A 19,051-nucleotide genomic window follows, 5' to 3' on the forward strand; every position below is an offset into this window, starting at 1 on the left:
GCCTGGGTGGCTCAGTCGGTTGAGCGTCCGACTTCGGCTCAGGTCACGATCTTGCGGTTCGTGGGTTCGAGCCCCGCGTCGGGCTCTGGGCTGATGGCTCAGAGCCTGGAGCCTGCTTCCGATTCTGTCTCCCTCTCTCTCTGCCCCTCCCCTGTTCATGCTCTGTCTCTCTCTGTCTCAAAAATAAATAAAACGTTAAAAAAAATTAAAAAAAAAAAAGAGTCGGATGCTCAACTGACTGAGCCACCCAGGCTCCCCTCATTGTGGTTTTAATTTGCAATTTCCTGATGATGAGTGATGTTGAGCACCTTTTCATGTCACTTGGTCATCTGGATGTCTTCTTTGGAAAAATGTCTATTCAGGTCTTTTGCCCATTTTTAATCAGTTTTGGGTGTTGAGTTGTTTAAGTTCTTCATGTATTTTAGATATTAACCCCTTATTGCATATGTCATTTGCAAATATCTTCTCCCATTCAATAGGTTGCCCTGTCATTTTGTTGATAATTTCCTTCACTATGCAAAAAATTTTTATTTTGGTGTATTCCCAATAGTTTTTAAAAATAGTCCCAATTTTGTTCCTGTTTCCCTTGCCTGAGGAGACATCTTGAGAACAATGTTTCCATGGCCAATGTCACTGCAGTTTTGCTTTGCATTTATCTAATAACTAACGATGTTGAGATCCTTCTTGTGTGCTTATCTTCTTTGGAGAAGTATCTATTTTGATCTTTGGCCAATTCTTTTTTTAATGTTTATTTATTTTTTAGACAGAGAGAGACAGAGCTTGAGCGGGGTAGGGGCAGAGAGAGAGAGGGAGACCCAGAATCTGAAGCAGGCTCCAGGCTCTGAGCTGTCAGCACAGAGCCCAACGCAGGGCTTGAATTCGTGAACCGCGAGATAATGGCCTGAGCTGAAGTCGGCCGCTTAACTGACTGAGCCACCCAGGCGCCTCATCTTTGGCCAATTTTTAATTGGGTTATGTTTTCTTATTGTTGAATTGTAGGAGTTTTATTTGTGTGTTGATACTTTTAGTGGAATGGGTTGATTCGTTTACAAAGAATTGTAGTCTTCTTAAGATTATCAAAGACCATTGGGGCGCCTGGGTGGCTCAGTCAGTTGAGCTTCCGACTTCGGCTCAGGTCATGATCTCACGGTCTGTGAGTTCAAGCCCCGAGTCGGGCTCTGGGCTGACGGCTCAGAGCCTGGAGCCTGCTTCCGATCCTGTGTCTCCAGCTCTCTCTGACCCTCCCCGTTCATGCTCTCTCTCTCTGTCTCAAAAATAAATAAACACTAAAAAAAAAATTAAAAAAAAAAAAAAGATTATCAAAGACCATAGACTTTTCCATATACCCAGGTCCCTTCTGCATCCTTCAGTAATGTTTTAAAATGTATTTCATATAGATCTAACTAACACTTTTCATTACCTTTGTTTGTAGGTATTTATCTTTTTATTATTGTAAATTATGCCAGCGTTTCAATGTTGACGACCAGCAAAAGCATTTGAAATACTATGTGGTTCCAACTCAAGGCCAAGTTTGGGTCTGTAGCCTCAGATCTACTCCAGCCATTTGCTTTACAGGCAAGGATGCTGATGTCTAGAGACGCTGAGTGAGTTACTGAAGGCCACACAGCACCTGGGTAGCAGAGATAGGCACCAAAGCCCAGGTATTCTGTCTCTGCATTTCTCCTGGATCCAGAGCTCTGCCATCTCACCAACATCTATAAAATATGTAAGTCCAAGAAAATGTCCTTGCACGCATTGGGAACTCCTGTTCGCCTAGGGACTGGCTTTACCCATCAAGAGAGGAGTTAGATAAAAATTAGACAAAAATTAGGAGAGAAGGAGAGTAAAGCAATGGTTAAATGAGAGAAAAAGCAAGATGTAGACACACACACACACACACACACCCCTCAAACCCTCAAACCTCCAGAGCTTCCTGCCTATGAACCGAAAGGGGGAGTGCGTTTCTTGGCCTTGCTGGCAGGTGTCTGCCTTCTCAAAGGCCCCACAGTCCTCTACTTCCTGAGGAGGCAGCAGCACAAAGCAGAGACACCGTCTCTCTTCTGGGTCCCAGCCATGGCTGCCACAGCCTCGGCCTCCTGGTGCCACCCTGGGGGAAAGGACAAGGTGATGTGGAAGGTGCTTGTCATCATGGCCCTGCTGCAGGCACAGCTCCCAGGAACAGGTAAGGCCGGACAGATGGATGGCAAGGAACTTCCAGAAACTCTTCTTGCGTGTGTGCGGGGGGGGGGGGGGGGGGGGGTACGCAGCGGAGGGGTAGCGAGGAGCTGGCGTCTCTTTCGAAGCTGAGCAGGTTGGATCTGCTCCCTTGCAGCCGAGCTGGGCATCGGCTCAGACCCAGCTGCTTCAACGCACACCTGCCCCCAATACAGGTGTTTCTAGTGCTAACAGAAGAGAGGACAGTCCATGGAGGGGAAAGGACAGGGAGGAAGGGGGCAGAGGAGCGACTGAGGCAGGCCCAGTGCAGAGAAAAAGAGAGGGAGTATTTAACAGACGCTGGATGGGATGAGAACACGTCAGCCAGGCCACTTTTCATACTGCGACGCTCGTCTCGTCTCTGCGTCTTCTCCTCGTACCCCCTGGCTGGCTCCGTCACTTGGCCTCTTTCCTTTGTCCTTTGCCAACAAAAAACACTTCTCTCGGTCAGACAGGGTCACGGCTGTGACTCTGGCTGACTTGAAGCACCTGGACGGGGCAGGGACTGAGCAGCGATGTCCATGAAGGACAGAAGGGGCCTTCCTCCGGGCCCGTGTCTCCACTCAGCTCTGTCATGGCTGCCCCTGCCCTCCCCCTCCCCCCCCACGGCCAGAGGCTGCCCTGGGACACACCCATCGTGGCTCAGTGACTCAGCCACCACCCTCACTGCAAGCAGCCCTCTATCTGAGGCCAAAAAGCTAGAGACGCTGACGGAACGTAGGGACGGATGAGAGGATGTGACCTGTTAAGTCGCCATCGTGAGTAACAACCGACCAGCGAGAGAACTTACTCCTCACCTCATTTTAGCTCGCGGGAGCAGGGCTTTTCTAGAATCCTTTCACTGCCACTGTGTTGTCTAGGCCACATTATGAAGACCACATGTGAAAAGAAAGACAAAATAGACTGTCTCAGGAGATTGGTATCATGGCATTTTTACCAGAAACAGGACCAGCTGTATTTGAACCTAAAGACACAGGAAGACAGGTCACAAACACATGTCCCTTCTCCACGTCACGGGTCACCTCAGTGCGGGAGAGCATTTGGCGACAGTGCTGAGAGGGCAGGGGAGGCCCCTGGTGCTTCTGTTCCTGACAGGGAACATGGCACAGTCCCAGCCTGACACCTCAGGGGTTCTGAAAACTCTGTAAGGTCGCAGCGTTCTTCTCGGAAGAGCCTTGTTGGGTGTGAGTCACACGGCCCTGTGAGGTGAGGGCCCCAGAGCAAGTCCCGGGCCCGTCCTGCATGCGGGGGACAAGAGGGTCCCTGATGCCACAGTAGCCAGTGAATTCAGTGATTTCAGGGGAACAGCTGACAGCAGTGGCTTCAGACCCTGGGCTTCAGGCCGCGAGGTACTTCTGCTACACGGTTTCCTCACCGGTCCGTTTGTGTTGGCCTCGGGGCCAAGGTAGCAGCAAACTAGAGTTAGATGAGGGGAAAAAAAAAAAAAAAAAGCTGCTTGGGTGGCGGTGGCTGCCACGCGTGACAAACAAGACCCCACCCAGCAGACGAGATGCGGGCCGTGCCCAGTTCCACGCACAGCGCCCAGGAGGAAGAAACAGGATGGACGGGATTTGCCATCGTGCGAGGCCCCTTGCTGTGCTGGTGTGGGGACGGCCCTTTCAGCTACTCCCCGAGAAGGTTCTTCCAAGCGTTCAGCCCAGTTGAGGTGAGGTGAGGAGAGACTTGGGCCTGTAACCCCCAGGGCTGCGAATGGCATCGTGTTGCCTTTACAACTTTGCTCCGCGGAAAGGCCGCTGACAGAATGTGAGCTGAGGTCTCTCTTTTCTTGCTCAATGAAGTTACCTATCTCCAAACTCTTTAAAAAAAAATTTTTTTTTTAATGTTTATTTATTTTTGACAGAGAGACCGAGCGTGAGCGGGGGAGGGGGCGAGAGAGGGGGAGACACAGAATCCGAAGCAGGCTCCAGGCTCTGAGCACAGAGCCCGACGCGGGGCTCGAACTCACCAACTGCGAGGTCATGACCTGAGCCGAGGTCGGACGCTCCACCGACTGAGCCACCCGGGCGCCCCTCCAAACTTTTTAAAAGCCTGCCTTTTAGAGATCTTTCCATGTGCCTTTTATGGAAATGCCCAGATCATGAGGCTCAAAGCAAATAATGACCTAGCGTCTCCACGGGAGGAGGTCTCCCTGGGTGAGAGTCTGCCAAGCCGGTCGCCGGGGTCTGAGGCTAGTCGCGACAAAGGGGGTGTGCCTAGCGGCAGGGGCATGCTTTTGCCTGCAGGGCCCTCAGCTACTCAGTACCCCTACCTCCCTACCCCACTGGGGCCAAGAATGCTTCCAGCTGGTCAGTGTGGCCGTTGTCCTTTCTCCAGACAAGAGATGCAGCGCGGCCACAAACCCTCAGGAAAAGCAGGCCCCCCAGGCTGGTTTGCCGCTCTACTTTCAAGGAGATGGCTGGATGTGGTGGCAAAAGTCAGGCCAATCATAGATGGAATCCCGGCGTTGCCACTTTCCTAGCTGTGCAACGGTAGGCAGGTTACTTAACCTCTCTGGGCCTTAGTTTTCTCCCCTCTAAAGTAAGGATAACTTTCCTTGCAGAACTGTGAAGGTGAGAAATGAATGTAATATGCTCGATACATAGCAGACAGCCAATACATGGAAGCTGTATTAATTATTACTATTATTACATCACGGTCTGTTTTCTTGTTCTCAACATCTAGCAACAGGAAGTGGAAACCCATGGTTAGAATTCTTAATTTGCTCTCAGCTGGGTTGTAAACAGCACTGGACATTTTCTCCATCCGTCGAAGCCCCACTCATCCTCCTTTTGATTTCTGAGCCTACAGCACAGGAACATGTGAGCGGGGGGGGGGGGGGGGGGCAACTGTGAACAAGGATCAAAGCTTGGGCAGGTCACCGGATGAGCGTTAGAACCGCCATTTTCCTTTTTTTAAGACACTTATTCTGTAGGGGATACTCCCCCAAAGTGAAAACATGCTCCCAAGTGTATAATCTAAATAGTTAGGGGGAGGAAATTAGAGGACAAAGTCCACCAGCTCGTCACTGGTTGGGGTGGCCACACAGATCTCGAAGCTGAATGCTTGGCATGGGTGTCCAGTGACTGGGTATTTAAATGCAAACGTCTCGAATGCCAGATCTCTGCTTAAGCTGCTCAGAGCTGGACGAGGGGAACTCCTAGGTGGTACAGGACAATGGCATTTTCACCAATATTTCGACGTCCTGTCACTGGCACTGCTCATCCAGATGAGCTACTTAAGTTCTCTCCTTTGGCGTTTCTCCCACTCGCTGGCTTAGAGACCCCACTGCTGTGAAATGTCCCCCAGAAACAGTTCTGGGAAGCTGTCCCTTAGGTAACTGACCACTGCTGTAGGTTTTGAAAAATGTTTTTTTATTTTTGCCTTTGTCTTTAAAAAATTAGATTTAACTTTTACTGGATGTCCACTCTTACTTTCGAGAGTCCCCCAGGCATCGTGTCTTGTGTTTTATTTAGAACAGTTAAGGCACTTCTTCGGGAACTGTTTTGCATTAGAGCTGTCCAAAGACACCCTTCGGGAGTCTTTTTCTCCTGAGTCATGTGTACCTGTGGTCAGCTAATGGATTAAATAAACAGCGGGGACAGCTCAATATAGACTTCTTCTCTTATCGGGCCAAGGCGAGTTCTTATTAACAATGACCTGATGGTAGATTGAATCAATTTGAGCAAACATTCAGTCAATCTGCTTAAAAAAGAATCCAAACCAGTCAGTCACTTGGCACGTTAGTTGAAACAAACTGATCTGGTGAGTCACCACCTTTCTTAGCCATCCCTCCCAGCCTGCAAAAAGGAGTCTATGTTCCCCAAGGGAAAAGACACCTCAGTCTTGTTTAGAGAGGTGCCTAGCTCTTAGCACACTGCCATGAGTTGAGCCCACACACAATAAATACGTGTCAAATGAATTAAAGTGGGTGAACGAAAGAATTCTAGATGTTTCCACGTAGTTATAGTAACTTTAATGGTTTACGAGGAATATACTGGAATGGTGTTATTTGGACTTCCCTTCTAGAGAATTTAGCATTTAAATCTAAACCCACCCACCAACCAACCAATCAAAATTTAGCTGGTGGAGGGGACAGGACAGTTTGAGGGAACAGAATGATTCAAAATGAGTTGCTGGGATGGTTTAAGATACAATCTGCTGTTATTAAAATTTTTGATATAAAACTTCCGCTGTTTGTTTTTGGACCTACAAACAAGATAATTTCGTATGATTCAAATAATATTATATCTCAAACATAAACGAATGAAGAAAGACGTTCGTTTTTCTGACTTGGCTTAAACCCTAAGGAAAAAGCAGAAAATAAACAAGGCTATCCACTGTGGGAGAATGTTAAGTAATAAACTTAAAAAAGAAAAAAACCTCATTAATGAGAGGCACCAGGAGAAAAATAAGAGTTTGTGGATGATGGCAAAAATCACAGTATACAATTGCCTCAAAATATGGAAAGAAGAAAAAAGCAGTTTAGCCGGTGTAGTCTCATTTGGTCTGAGTTACCAACTAAATGTTCCAAGTAACTACCGCTTTTTTCCCTTCTCTTAATTTGAGGTGTTTTAACAAAAATATCACAAACTCATCGGAGCAAGTTACGCATTTTTTAAATCCAAAATCTTACAAGCTAGCCCAATAACTTCAATTTTCCTTCTTTATGTTCCATTCCAATATTTTAAAAAGAGTGTACACAAATCTTTTTATGGTTGCCATCATAAAAGCATTTCCGTGTGCTTATTTTTCTTAATAATCTATCGTGAGCATTTTTTTTTTATGCCTAGCCTTCACGATGGTTTTTAATTGCTATGTAAACTTCCAGAGTTTATGTAACGTAGTTTCCTACTTCTTTACTGTTGGACATTGGGCTGTTTCTAATTTTTGTTATTATAGCTAAGCCTGCAAGAAAAATCTTTACATACGTAGCTTTAAAACTGTCTTTTGAATTATGTCCTTGGGCTAATTTCTCCCGGGTTGACAGTTAAAAGAATAAATTAAAGAACATTTCGCAGGATACTTTAGGCTTCTGTTGAAAACGATCCAGTGGAGGAAAGAGAGTTGTTTCCTAACTCTGACCATCTGCAAGTGTCCTGTCTTCTCTGGGGCAGCTACACAGTGGAGGGAGAGAGCGGGCCGTGGAGCTAGAAAGATCTGGATTCTGAGCTGCCGCCCTCAGAGCCTGTCCTTCCTCTATAAGATGGCGGCAGTCATGTCTGCCTCCCGCAGGGTACTGGGGAGCAGAGACGCCACTCAGAAGTGCCGCTCACGAAAGGTTCCCCGAAAAGTCGTAGCCAGTCAGCATGTGGGCCCGAGCCTCCCAACCTGCAAAAGACAACAAGCGTCATTTTTCCCAGGGCGACAGCTGGATAACATCTTTCTTCTTCTCTGTCGCTAAATCGCGGGGTGAACTTGGGCAGACAGCTCTCTCCGGGCTTTGGTTTCTCATCTGTGAGATGAGAAAGGAGAGAGTCGGACGTGCCTTGCACCTAGCAAAGGAATTGCATGTGGTCTTGAAATGGCACTTTTTGAGAACATTTACTTATCGGCCCCCACCGCGCTGGCATTGGCTCCCAGGATTCGGAAACTAAACTTCGACTCCGTGCGGCGCCAAATACTTTTTAGGTCTGGACTTCCACCTTTATCACAATATCTTTAACTCTCTCGCGGGAGCCTCTGGCGTGAAAAATCCAAGGACGAGGCCCAGCGTTTTCTGGCTTATTAACCCTTATGCTCGTGCCCTGACTGCAGATGTATCGGGGGCGGGGGAGGGGGGGGCACCCAAGGACTTGGTTGGTAAGAAGTGACTTGAAGAGAGAGCAGATTGCCGTCTGAAGCAGCGGGACTGCAGTGGGGCAGGTGTCAGGAGTTTCCACCAACCACCTTGCTTGCCTGCTATGATTTGTGCTACTCAGCAACTGATTTTCAGCTCAAGGGGGGGAAAAATAAATAAATAGAAAGCATTAGAAAACAAGGACAGGCAGGATCCCTGCCCCGTCCAGACCGCCGCTCTCTGAACGCAGTCATCCCTTTATGGTTACGAAGTGACTTCCTACACCCTTACTTACGGGGTCCTCATTGCCATCCTATGCGGGTAGCAGATGAAGCAGTAGGGTTCTCTCTTTGTGAACACAGACAACGAGGCTCCGAGCTTTGATGACCTGGCCTAAGAGTAGAGCGAGGCCCCAAAGCCGGTTTCTCTGACAACCTTGTCCGGTGTATACATTCTCGAGGGTTCTCTGCAGCCTCTTTCCCGGGTGCTCGCTCGTCATTTGACAATGTCATACCCCTGGTGACTGAACTCTGAGGCCGACCTGTGAAGGCGTTCCTTTTAGCAAGCATCCTTTACTGTTTTCCTCTCCATTTTGGAAGAAATAATAATTTTGACGCTGTGTGTCCTCGTGTAATAGGCTTTTTTTTTTTTCTGCCGAGTAGATGAAATATTCGGTAGTTAATACGGAATTATGTTTCTCTCTGGCACATTACTACAATTCTGAGCTCGTGCTTCCCACAAATTTGGTAAAATCCTTCTTCTCTGTTTCACTGTTGAGAAATAGAGCTGTTTGGGAGCTTGTCTTGGGAGGGATGGCCCTCAGTTTGCAACCGACACAGGTCTGTGTGTTCGCCTTCCGCAGCCCCACTGCCCTACGTGTATGTGAAAACCAAACGTGTAAAGCTAAATGAGGTTAAATCGTATTTGAGAGGTTTAGAGTCTAAGTAATAGCCTGTAATTGATCTGTTGGATAAAAACGTGTCTTCATACAGTGTGTAAGGTTTTATGTGTGAGATTTTAAAGAACAGTAGAGTGTTACACACAGACTGAGTGGAGATTGGTTTTTTGGCTTGTTTGTTTGTTTTTGTGAAAATCCTCAAGGAGTGCGGCAATTGCCTTTGAATGACAAACGTCTGTGAGCAGTCTTCAATGATTTATGCCCTGAGTCCCCTTGCATTTGCTTGAGCTGAGCTCAGGGAGGGCAAACCCTTTTGCTGGTGACTGGAGCAAAACAAATCAAGTTAAGAAATCCGCTGCAGAGAAAAGTACGTGAAGCATTGAAGAACCACGTACGTGAATTTCTGGTACCTTCCCAAAGCTGGCCGGCAGGACGGCTGGGACAGGAGTGTTCAAGAGCTTCCACAGGACATTTGCAGGGCGCTGGGCTAAGAGTGCATTGCCTTTGCAAGCCTTGGGGTTTGGGGAGGACAGCCCAGAACGTAAGCCGACGCCACCATTTAGGATATAACAAATGCCTACTTCTCTCTGTCGCTGTAGATACTAGAAACTCAGCGCTGCGTTTCTGTGTTTCGCCAGTTCCCCTCCATGCGATACCCCCGCCTGGGTCTAAGACATAATGTGACGGCCCCTGAGTTAGAACTGCCCTTTCATCATGCGGGCTGAGGGTGGTGATGGAGAATTGGAGAGAAGAGGTGTTAGGGGGGAAAGAATAGAAAAAGACAACCTGGGGCGCCTGGGTGGCTCAGTCGGGTGAGCCTCCGACTTCGGCTCAGGTCGCGATCTCGCGGTCTGTGAGTTCGAGCCCCGCGTTGGGCTCTGTGCCGACAGCTCGGAACCTGGAGCCTGCTTCGGATTCTGTGTCTCCCTCTCTCTCTGCCCCTCCCCTGCTCATGCTCTGTCTCTCTCTGTCTCAAAAATAAACATTAAAAAAAATTGAAAAAAAAAAGACAACCTGGGGGTGGGGGTGGGGGTGAAGGTTGCCCCCTGTTGCCACAGGGGGCGGAATCGCCAGAGCGACCTGCTCTGGGGAGAAGGCAGCTGTTACCAGGTGACTCCACCATGGGAGTAGCCTGTGCCCAAGTCCGGTCCTAGCAAACGTGTGTGCCAGTGCGTGCTGACCCAAGTGCTGTGGTGGGGGTGCAGGCGCCCATGCCCTACTGTGCATGTGCTGGTGTGGGATGCCATGTGCGAGTGTGTGTGTGTGTGTGTGTGTGTGTTCTGGTGTGTTCCAGTGTGTGTGTGCATGCACTGATGTCCAGCGTTCACGCACTGCTTTGCCTGGCGTGCGTATGTGCCCATCTGTGCACTGACGGACATGTCCCGGGCACGTCCTATGTGTTTCCGTGTGCACCAGGGACTGGTTTGGTGTGCCTGGCACGTCGGTTGGACTCACAGCCGGCAATCTGGGGAGGTGCACACTACAGCTGAGACGTCTCTGTGCACCTTCCAGAGATTCTGTGCCGGAGGGGGGCGAGAAGTCCAGACTAGAATCGCTAGGATCCTGGAGAGGAGGGGTGGCCTCCTTATAGATGCAGAGTCTCCAGGTCCCCCAACTCCCCTCAGAACGTCCCCACCTCCCGACGTGAGCCTGCTGTCTTTCCTTCACGCCGTCCTGTCCTTCCTCCTCCCAGCTCCCTCCACTAAGACGCTGACTGCCTCCTGTAGAAACCCGTAGGCCCCCTTACAATCAAGCCCAGATATGCGTGACTCTCCTGGGCCCGCTCTTACCCTTTGTTACCAGCAGTCAGGTGACAAAAGAGGGTGGAAAATGTACTGTTCTCAGAACTCAGAATTAAAAACCCAACCCAGAGAGTTCCCGATGGTGAGTCTTTCGCGCAGTGGAAGCCCAGTACGAAAACAGTTTCAGGAACTTCCCCGTCAGCAGAAAGCGTCGCCAGCTCCCCCAGTTCTCACCAGTTCTTTCCACAGTGGCCATCTTCTGTGTTTTGACTAAAGTCGTCCAAATGCGTGTGGTGCTTTTCTTTGTTTATTTCTGCCCTCAGAATAGAATGGCAAGCAATCCAGCGAGGTGGGTGTGGCCTACTTTGGCCATCGAGAGTTGGTGGCACCAGACCGGCAATTATTTTTAACATCTGATTGTTCAAACAGATACTTGAACAATCTGATGGTTCAAACTTTTGATTGTTTAAAAGTCCAGGTCAGCTACCGGACTTAGCAATGAGTAAATAGTAACCAAGCACATCTCCTGCACCCAAAGTCAAACAACCAGTCCTACAGATGGTTGGCCAAGCAGCCCAGTGACCAGGCCAGTGTCTTAGAGGTGCCCACTGAGTCACTGAGAGCCCGTAAGTAAAAGAAAAGCTTCCCTGGCCCAGTGGGTCACGTTCTCTCAAAGTCTTAATTTACCCACAGGCCTGCTTCTGTACGGTCTGGCCTAATTGTCGTCATTTTGCGAGCCTGTGCTAATTTCCACGCTGAGTTTAGTAGCAAAGGAGGGGTATATCGGGAGATACCACCCAGGGCCATTTTGAGTTAGGCCAGAGCGCTTCAGAAATTCCCCCTTTGATGTCCTCAGATTAGAGAGAAATGTTTGTCTTTTCTCCCACTTAACTATCAATGCTTCAAAGCTCAGACCTATATAAAATACACACGTGCTTTCTGGACAAAATGAATCTTGTCTGTTTTCTTTGGATTTTAGTGGGAACAATAAAGATTGAGCTACAAAAGGTTGGCAAAGAGGATTATTCTTTTTCTTTCTATTAAGGGTAGAGGCTTCAAAAAGAACGGCTCAGAAAGTCAAATAATTGTATCCACTGCAGCTCACCTATCCATTTCCCTGCTGACCTGGTGTGTGAAATCCCCTTTAAAAAGTTGGCCAGCTCTCACCCGCCCATTGCAAATGCTGTATTGTTAAATGCTCCCATACATAATTCCACAAGGGAGGCTGCTACAAAGCAAACTCCTTCCGTTTCAACAGAGCGCGCCTCGTCAAGGATAGCTCTTTGGGGTGAGGGGAGGGGTGCCTCTAATTTTCAAAGCTTTGTCATCTCATCTTGGGGAGGGAGCTGCTTGGAAACCTCAAATGGGTTGTGAATAAAGTTATAATCACGAACTCTTGCAATCTAAAGGGCCCAGCAGCGGGGAGAATGTGGAAGGGAAGATTTAGAGAGCAGTTTTTATCTTCAATTTCTTGATTTCTTTGGTTTGGAAAAAACAACATCCGTTAGTTTCTAGCTATGGCTCTAGACACAAAGTCTCAGCCTTGAAGTTGATCGAATCCCTAGTTTGTTCTCAGACCATAGCTTCCTCAGAAGATTCCTGTCAGCCATTTTGAAGAGCACAAAATGGCTCCTCTGCGCCAAAGAATAAAGAGAGGATTTGGCTCTTTAGGGATTTTTAATTTGGGGGTTGAACATCTTCTAGCAGCATTCAAGCCGGGAGTGATTTCAATTAAAAAAAGAAGAAGAAGAAGAAGAAGAAGGGGTGCCTGGGTGGCTCAGTTAGTTGAGCATCCAACTCTTGATGTCAGCTCAGGTCATGATCCCAGGGTCATGGGATCCAGCTCTGCATCAGGCTTTGCACTGAGCATGGAGTCTGCTTAAGATTCTCTCTCTTTTTCCCTCTGTCCCCTTTCCCCCACTCATGCTCTCTCTCTTTGTAAAAGAAAGAAGGAGGAGGAGAAGGAGAAATCTAACTTCCAAATTGGCCAGTCATCTCAAACTCAGTACAGAGTGGTGACCCAAGGAAACCTGTATTGTGCTTCTGGGTCCTGGGTCCTCTCTAGGGCATCCTCTCTATGGTCTTGGATAGTCGTCCTGTGGGTTCGCTCAAACCCATGGTCTTTCTCCATCAAGTCTGACCCAGCGTCATCGCCAATCTCTTTTACTACCTCCGTTCCCTCTCTTGAAGGTTTAAAAAACCCTTTTAGAGAGAATACACAAGTCACATGTAATTGGATTCTGAATTATGCAAATTCAAAATAATGCAATTCAAAAAATTAATGCCTCAATTTAAGTGCACTGTTAAAAATAATGTGACTTTAAGTTTACACTTATTCTTATGAGAAATTAATTTCGCAAAGTCGTCAAGCATGCGCCTCGCGTGTTGTTTAACTGCCTTGTAATCAGAAGTGGCTTGTGGTAATATCATGATTAGGTTGGGGTAGGGGGGCGGTCTGACGCTGCCAGTGAATTTTACCTTCAGTGACAGGAAGAGTAGATGGAACCTCTCTGGGAAGTCTTTCTATGTGCAGCTGGCCTGATGTGACAGAATCACAGAATATTTGAGCTGGGGAGGATAGATATCTCCAAGTTCCACTTGGAGATTTTACCAGGGAAGAAACGCTTGCCCAAGAAATCAATAAACCAGCCGAATGTCACGTAGAAAGTACGGGGCAGAGTCAGCACTTGAACCCAGGATGTTTGGATTCTTGCTCCAGCCGTCAGTCCTCTGGGCTGCCAGGTTGCCATGTTGTAAGTAAATGGAGCTTCCTGAACTGGCCGCTTGGGTCTTAGGTGCCCATGAAGATGCATGGCACGTTGGAATGGCGACCACCAGGAGCTCAGGTGACTGGGTGGTGTTAGCTCAGCCTGCCCATGAGGCCCTGATGGTGGCTGACCGGCCACCTCCATGAGCAGAAAACATGCTTAGAAGCATGTTATCAAATCATTTAGGAATGGAGGGATTTGCTTTCTAATTTAGCAATTTTCATTAGTGTACGTTTTCACGTATCGGATTTTCATAGAACGAACATACCTATTTAATTTTCTTTTTAAAAAACGTTTACTTATTTTGAGAGGGAGAGAGAGCACAGGTGGAGAGGAGCAGGGAGAGAGAGAGGGAGAGAGAGAATCCTAAGCGGGCTCCACGCTGTCAGCACAGAGGGGCTCCGTGTCGCGAACCGTGAGATCACGACCTGAGTTAACATCAAGTTGGATGCTTGGACGACTGAGGCACCCAGGCGCCCACGTTTAATTTTCTTAAAGAGGGACATGCCCAGATTTTCCTTTCGGTTGTTCCCCAACCTAGTGTGGGCAGGATGGATTCTTAGGACTTGGGAGGATTTCCCTTCAAGGGTTTTCTGTTAATGCCATTTCACCCGGGATTCCCACCCTCCTGCCGGGCACCCCCCCCCTCGGGAGGGAAAAGAAAATGCCTTTGTGTGGCTGAATCAGTGGCATCTCTGACTTCTCCGCTGAGGTTGTCCAGGGCCTGCGGTGACCACAGGGACAGTGACCCACTGATAGAAGATTCTGGCAGCCAAACTTGCCTCTTATAGTGACAGGGCATCTGTTAGGTTAACGTGGTTGGGGAGAGAAGATTAAAGCTAATGAGAGACATTCAAGTAATTTTCCTGTTTAGTGAAGAGAGTGTGTTTTAACAATACGTTTCATTGTCAGAAACATTATCAGAGGTTGAAAGAAAATTCAGAGCAGAGTCACACGCCTTACTTCATCCTGAATGTGTTTTCTGCGCAAGCAGGACGATGCTGCTTGTAACAAGTCCCAGCCGCCGAGCTCCGAGAACTCACAAGGGCTCATGGATGTCTGGCTGGTTTAGTGAAGTGACAAGCGGCAAGAACAGCTAACACCTGTTGAGAGGAACTCGCTCGGTGTGTGTTTTTCACATGTTTTAGGTCAACCAATCTTGTGGTACTTTTATTGGTCTTCGTTTTGCAGGTGGGGGACGGAGGCTCGGCGGCGTGTGGCTAGCACAAACCGGAGCTGGGCTTTGACCCCAGGCAGCCTGCCCCTCCCCTTCCCCCACGAACCGTATTGCTTCTGGGTGGGGGATAAGAGCCTGACATTTGTCACGAACTTCAAGCGAGGAGCTGAGGGCTGCTTGCCACATGGACAAGGGAGTTGCAAAGGGCAGGTCCGGTGGAGGCAACACAACGTCCCCACCTGAGGAAACCAGCAAACACCTGCGAATGTTCTCGGTAGTCCCCCACCCCGATCCCTGGACCCTCCTTCCCCACTCTCAGGGTGGGTCCTGGGGTAGAGAGCCTGGGGGCATCTTCCACTCAGGGCCCTCGGGACCCTGACGCACAGCCTGCCCCCACGCCCTGCTGGCCTGGTCTGGTCCTGACGACGCTTCTCAACTTCTCCTAAGACTATCTGACAAGGTTCTCTCTACGATGGCTCAGTTTATTTGTTTTGAACGCTAATTGCCATTCGCCATGATGCGGCTCAATGAGGAAAGGGAAGAGGCATGTTAACATGCAATAAAGACACGGGTCTTTGCCATCAGGCATCATTAAGGGAAGGACACTTGCAGCTTAAGACATTCATTTCCTACCTGGGTGACCGTTGAGCCCCTGCTGAAACGGCCGGCAGAGATGCCGATTGGGGGGTTGCTGAGCCAGCTCTGTCTCCTCCCTCCCTCCGGAAAATGGAAGAAGTCTGTCAGAAGGGAGGGTACCTCCCATCTCGGGAGCACCGGGGTTGCCCTTTAGAAAAACATCGCCAGCACATTCTGCGATTTCGAAATGAATCTGAATGGTAATTCAAGCTTCGGGGCTTGTTCTGGAGTTTAGACAGTGTCTCTGTCTGCTCCAGAGCCTCCTTTCTCCTGCTCCAACTCTGACATCTTGGCTCCACCATAGCAGTGGCCTCCACTGGCAGAGGGACTTTGGCAGGAGGAGAGGCCACGGTGGCAGCTGGGGCTGGCCCCTCCTGCCCTCCGCGTGGTCTCCTTGGCTGGGGTGGGAAGAAGAAAGAGTTATGTTTCCAGGTCACAGCTGCCAGGGGCCCCAGCTGTGAGGCAGGGCGGTTCTGGTTTTGTTCTGAGTAAAGAAATGCTTCAAGCATGGTCTCTTCGGGAAGAGTCACTAGAAATTGGCCACTTCTCTCGGTAGCTTTCTGCAGTCAATGAGCGTTTGAGAAACTGGATTAAGGTCCGCCCTGACTTGCCAGGAAAGTGTGTTTCAGTCAAGAATACATTCTCATTCTAGTGAGACCTGTTTGTTTACACACAGGTGGATAGGGGACTAGGGATGACCTTGATTTTCTCTGTTGTTGCAAAAAAAGTGTGTGTGTGTGGGTGTGCACGTGTACACATACATGTGAGAGAAAGAGGGGGGGCAGGGGTGGGAATTAGGAGTCAGGGGAGGTACAGGAAGATGTACCCAAAGGGTACTCATGAGGGGCACCTGGGTGGCTCAGGTGGTTAAGCATCTGACTCTTGATTTCAGCTTAGTTCCCGATCCCAGGGTCGTGGGATCAAGCCCCGCATCAGGCTCCGTGCTCAGGGTGGAGCCTGCTGAAAATTCTCTCCCTCCCTCTCTCTCTGCTCCTTCCCTGCTTTCATGCATTCTCTCTCTCTCTCTCAAAGTAAAATATTAAAAAAAAAAAAGCCTAAACAAATAAATGAAAGGGTATCCATGAGAGAAAAAAAATACAATCTCACGATTCCTTTTCTTTTTGTTAGCAACCATTAATCTGGAACATGGTCTTCCTTCAGGTAGGGGCCACTGTCTCTTTTTGTGAGGAAGCGGCCCTGTAATGCGTGAGAAGGACTGGGCTTGGTGCCCAGGACCTAAGTGCCCGATACATGCCAGCTCCTAAGGTCGCTGCACTGTGCTCTCCTTGATTGCTGGCCCATGTCGTCATCTGACTCTTGTATTATTAATGAACTGTTCGTGTAGTGACACGTCGCTTTTCCAACGGAAGGATTCTTGACACAGGGATTCGGGCATTTGTTTCTTTGTGCTCCCTGTACGCCTGAGGTGTGAACCACTGGGGTCCCTCCGATGACACCCAGCGTCAAGCAGTGCTCAGCAAACTTTTTCTCGAAAGGACCAGATAGTAAACATCCTGGGCTTTACGGGCCACGTGGTCTTTTTCACAACTACTCAACTTGGCTGGCAGAGCACAAGAGCGGCCTCAGACAATATGTAAACCCACGAGCGTGGTGATGTGCCAACCAAACTTTACTTACAGAACCCACAGCCACTCAGATCTGGCCACAGGCCACACTTTGCCAACCCCTGGTTAAGAGCAATGATCAGAAGTCAGATGCTTGGGCCCAGACTCACCTTCACTACATCTTAGGCCCGGTTTTCCATCTCTGGGTTTGAAAGGAGACCCCAACAGTAAAGGTCTGCACCCCCCCACCCGGAGTCTCTATTCTCAGGAACTCAGCACATCACAACATGTGGCTCAGCCGTGCTCAAAACAGTTCAGCTCTGCGCAACAAGCCTTTACGGGCAAGAAAGGCGAGCGGTTATGCGAAAGCATGTGTGTCTGAATCGCCCAAAGTGCTTCGAGATCAGTAGATACAAGTTCATTAGCAGCACATGGACACGTGGAGGCCACTTCTCTAATTCACGCCAGAAGCTCGGGTCATAACGAAAGGGTGGCAGATGCCGTTTTAAACCTTCTATCGCCCTCGAAATTGGGTTGAGTTTGGAAGTGAAAATCCAGCGTCCTGTTACTTAAGGAAAGACAGAAGCAGACAAGAATTAAAGACCAACAGAGTTCGGCTCCAAGTGGGAAGAATTATTGGAGGACAATAAAGCATTGTGTGATGTCCAGCTTTTGTCCCTTGGAAACCAGAAAGCTGTATCATAAATGCTGTCTGCCTGATTGTCCTCGCCTTCTCGTGGTAACGGGAGGCACCGTCCTCTCGGAAGCAATACTCTCCTTTGGGCCATGAGTAAAATAAGTCAAATCCAATCTTTCATTTCATGCTACGGAGAGTATTCCTCCAGTGTGGCATAGGAGATTGAAAGTGACCCAGGGGAAACTAACATAGGCGGTGATCATGGGGGGAAATGGGGTATAAAGAATCCATGCAGCCCTTGAAGGAGAAGCCCTCTCTGGGTGTGTGATCATGTGGACGATTAAATCATACTTGGCCGTTTTGCCAAATGCTTTTATGTAAATTACTTCGTGAAAAGTCTACAGCCCTCTGGGATGTTCCAGCAGAGCTCCCTCTTACTGGTAGAGAAGCTGAAGCTTAAAGAAGGTGATTTGTTCAAGATTGGTTATTGGTAGATTTGGACTTTGAATTCCATTCTTCTGGATCCAAACCCAAGCTCTCCTCCTACGAGTTCATGTGGGTGGGTGATGTACGCATATACCTGTGGCCCGGAAGGGTGGCATGGTCTCTTCTAAAAGAGACCTTATATAAGGTCTCTATATAACCTTATATAGAGAGAGTACATGCTACTAAAATTTGCACACGAGCTTCCATTATTACACATTATTTTTCATTCTCTGTTTCTTCTCCTCCTAGAGGCTAAATGTTCTATTCCTGGTTTTAACCCAAAGAAAAGCTAAGTAAATTCCATAGACCACTCTTGACTAAGACAAACTGGAAAAAATACACAATGCCCACTGACTGACCTAATAGGATGTGGACTCTCTTAGTCACAGCTAACCCAACCGACGATTTCCCAATTTCTCTTTCTGATATTTAATTAGTGTCCACTTGTGTCAAATCCCTTTGGATTGAGTGCTTGCAGCAGGGTTTCTCAACCTCTGCACATCTGGGGTCAGATGGGTCTTTGCCCGGCGTGGGGGGGTTGTCCTGTGCACTGTAGGATGTCTGGGAGCATCCCTGACCTCTAACTAGATTCCCATTAGCACCTTCAAGTTGTGACAACCCAAAACGTCTTCTGATATTGTCAATATCTCAGGGGGCAAAATCTGCCCCTGGTTGAGAGCCAGTGACTGGGGTCATAATTTTTGTATGTGATCACTTGGTGATGGGTTAAGCTGTGATGGGCCATCCGATCTGACTTCATTTTGGCCGTTAAGTTGACCAGCACAGGAGGCGGCCAATTACTCCATTGCTAGTCACTTCCCCAACAGCGGTTGAAATGACGGCTTCGGGGACGCCCTGTGAGCATGGCTTTTGGAATGGCTCTTCCCAAGGGGGACAGCCGTAAGCCGTGCAAAGCCCTCACTTGACATTGGGCATCCACAGTTGGCAAGTGACTCCTTCGTCTTTCATCTGCATTTCCATCTAGGTGGCGAGATGGAGGGAGGTCGGTTTCAGTAGAAAGTGGAAGCAGGATAGACTTATGAGGCAACCAACCTAAACTGAAATTCTGGCGTTAGTACTACCTAGCTATGTGACGTTAGGCAAGGTGCTTGACCTCTATGAAACTGCCTTCTCTTCTATAAAATGAAGACA

At 48.6% G+C, this 19,051-nt stretch overlaps 1 protein-coding gene across 2 annotated transcripts in view; it reads left to right on the top strand.

Moving 5' to 3' along the window:
• Nucleotides 1–1,970: 1,970 nt before the first annotated feature.
• CD247 (CD247 molecule) overlaps nucleotides 1,971–19,051 on the top strand; it is a 73,020-nt gene continuing 55,939 nt past the window's right edge. The window contains exon 1 of one of the 2 annotated variants that reach the window (XM_027046292.2): nucleotides 1,971–2,182. In XM_027046292.2, the coding sequence (XP_026902093.1) occupies nucleotides 2,074–2,182 (109 nt within the window). In that variant the 5' untranslated portion in view covers nucleotides 1,971–2,073. The remainder of the gene's footprint in view (nucleotides 2,183–19,051) is intronic. The other variant, XM_027046293.2, reaches the window with a different exon arrangement.

Source organism: Acinonyx jubatus, chromosome E4 (genome assembly GCF_027475565.1).
Source record: "Acinonyx jubatus isolate Ajub_Pintada_27869175 chromosome E4, VMU_Ajub_asm_v1.0, whole genome shotgun sequence".
NCBI lineage: Eukaryota > Metazoa > Chordata > Mammalia > Carnivora > Felidae > Acinonyx > Acinonyx jubatus.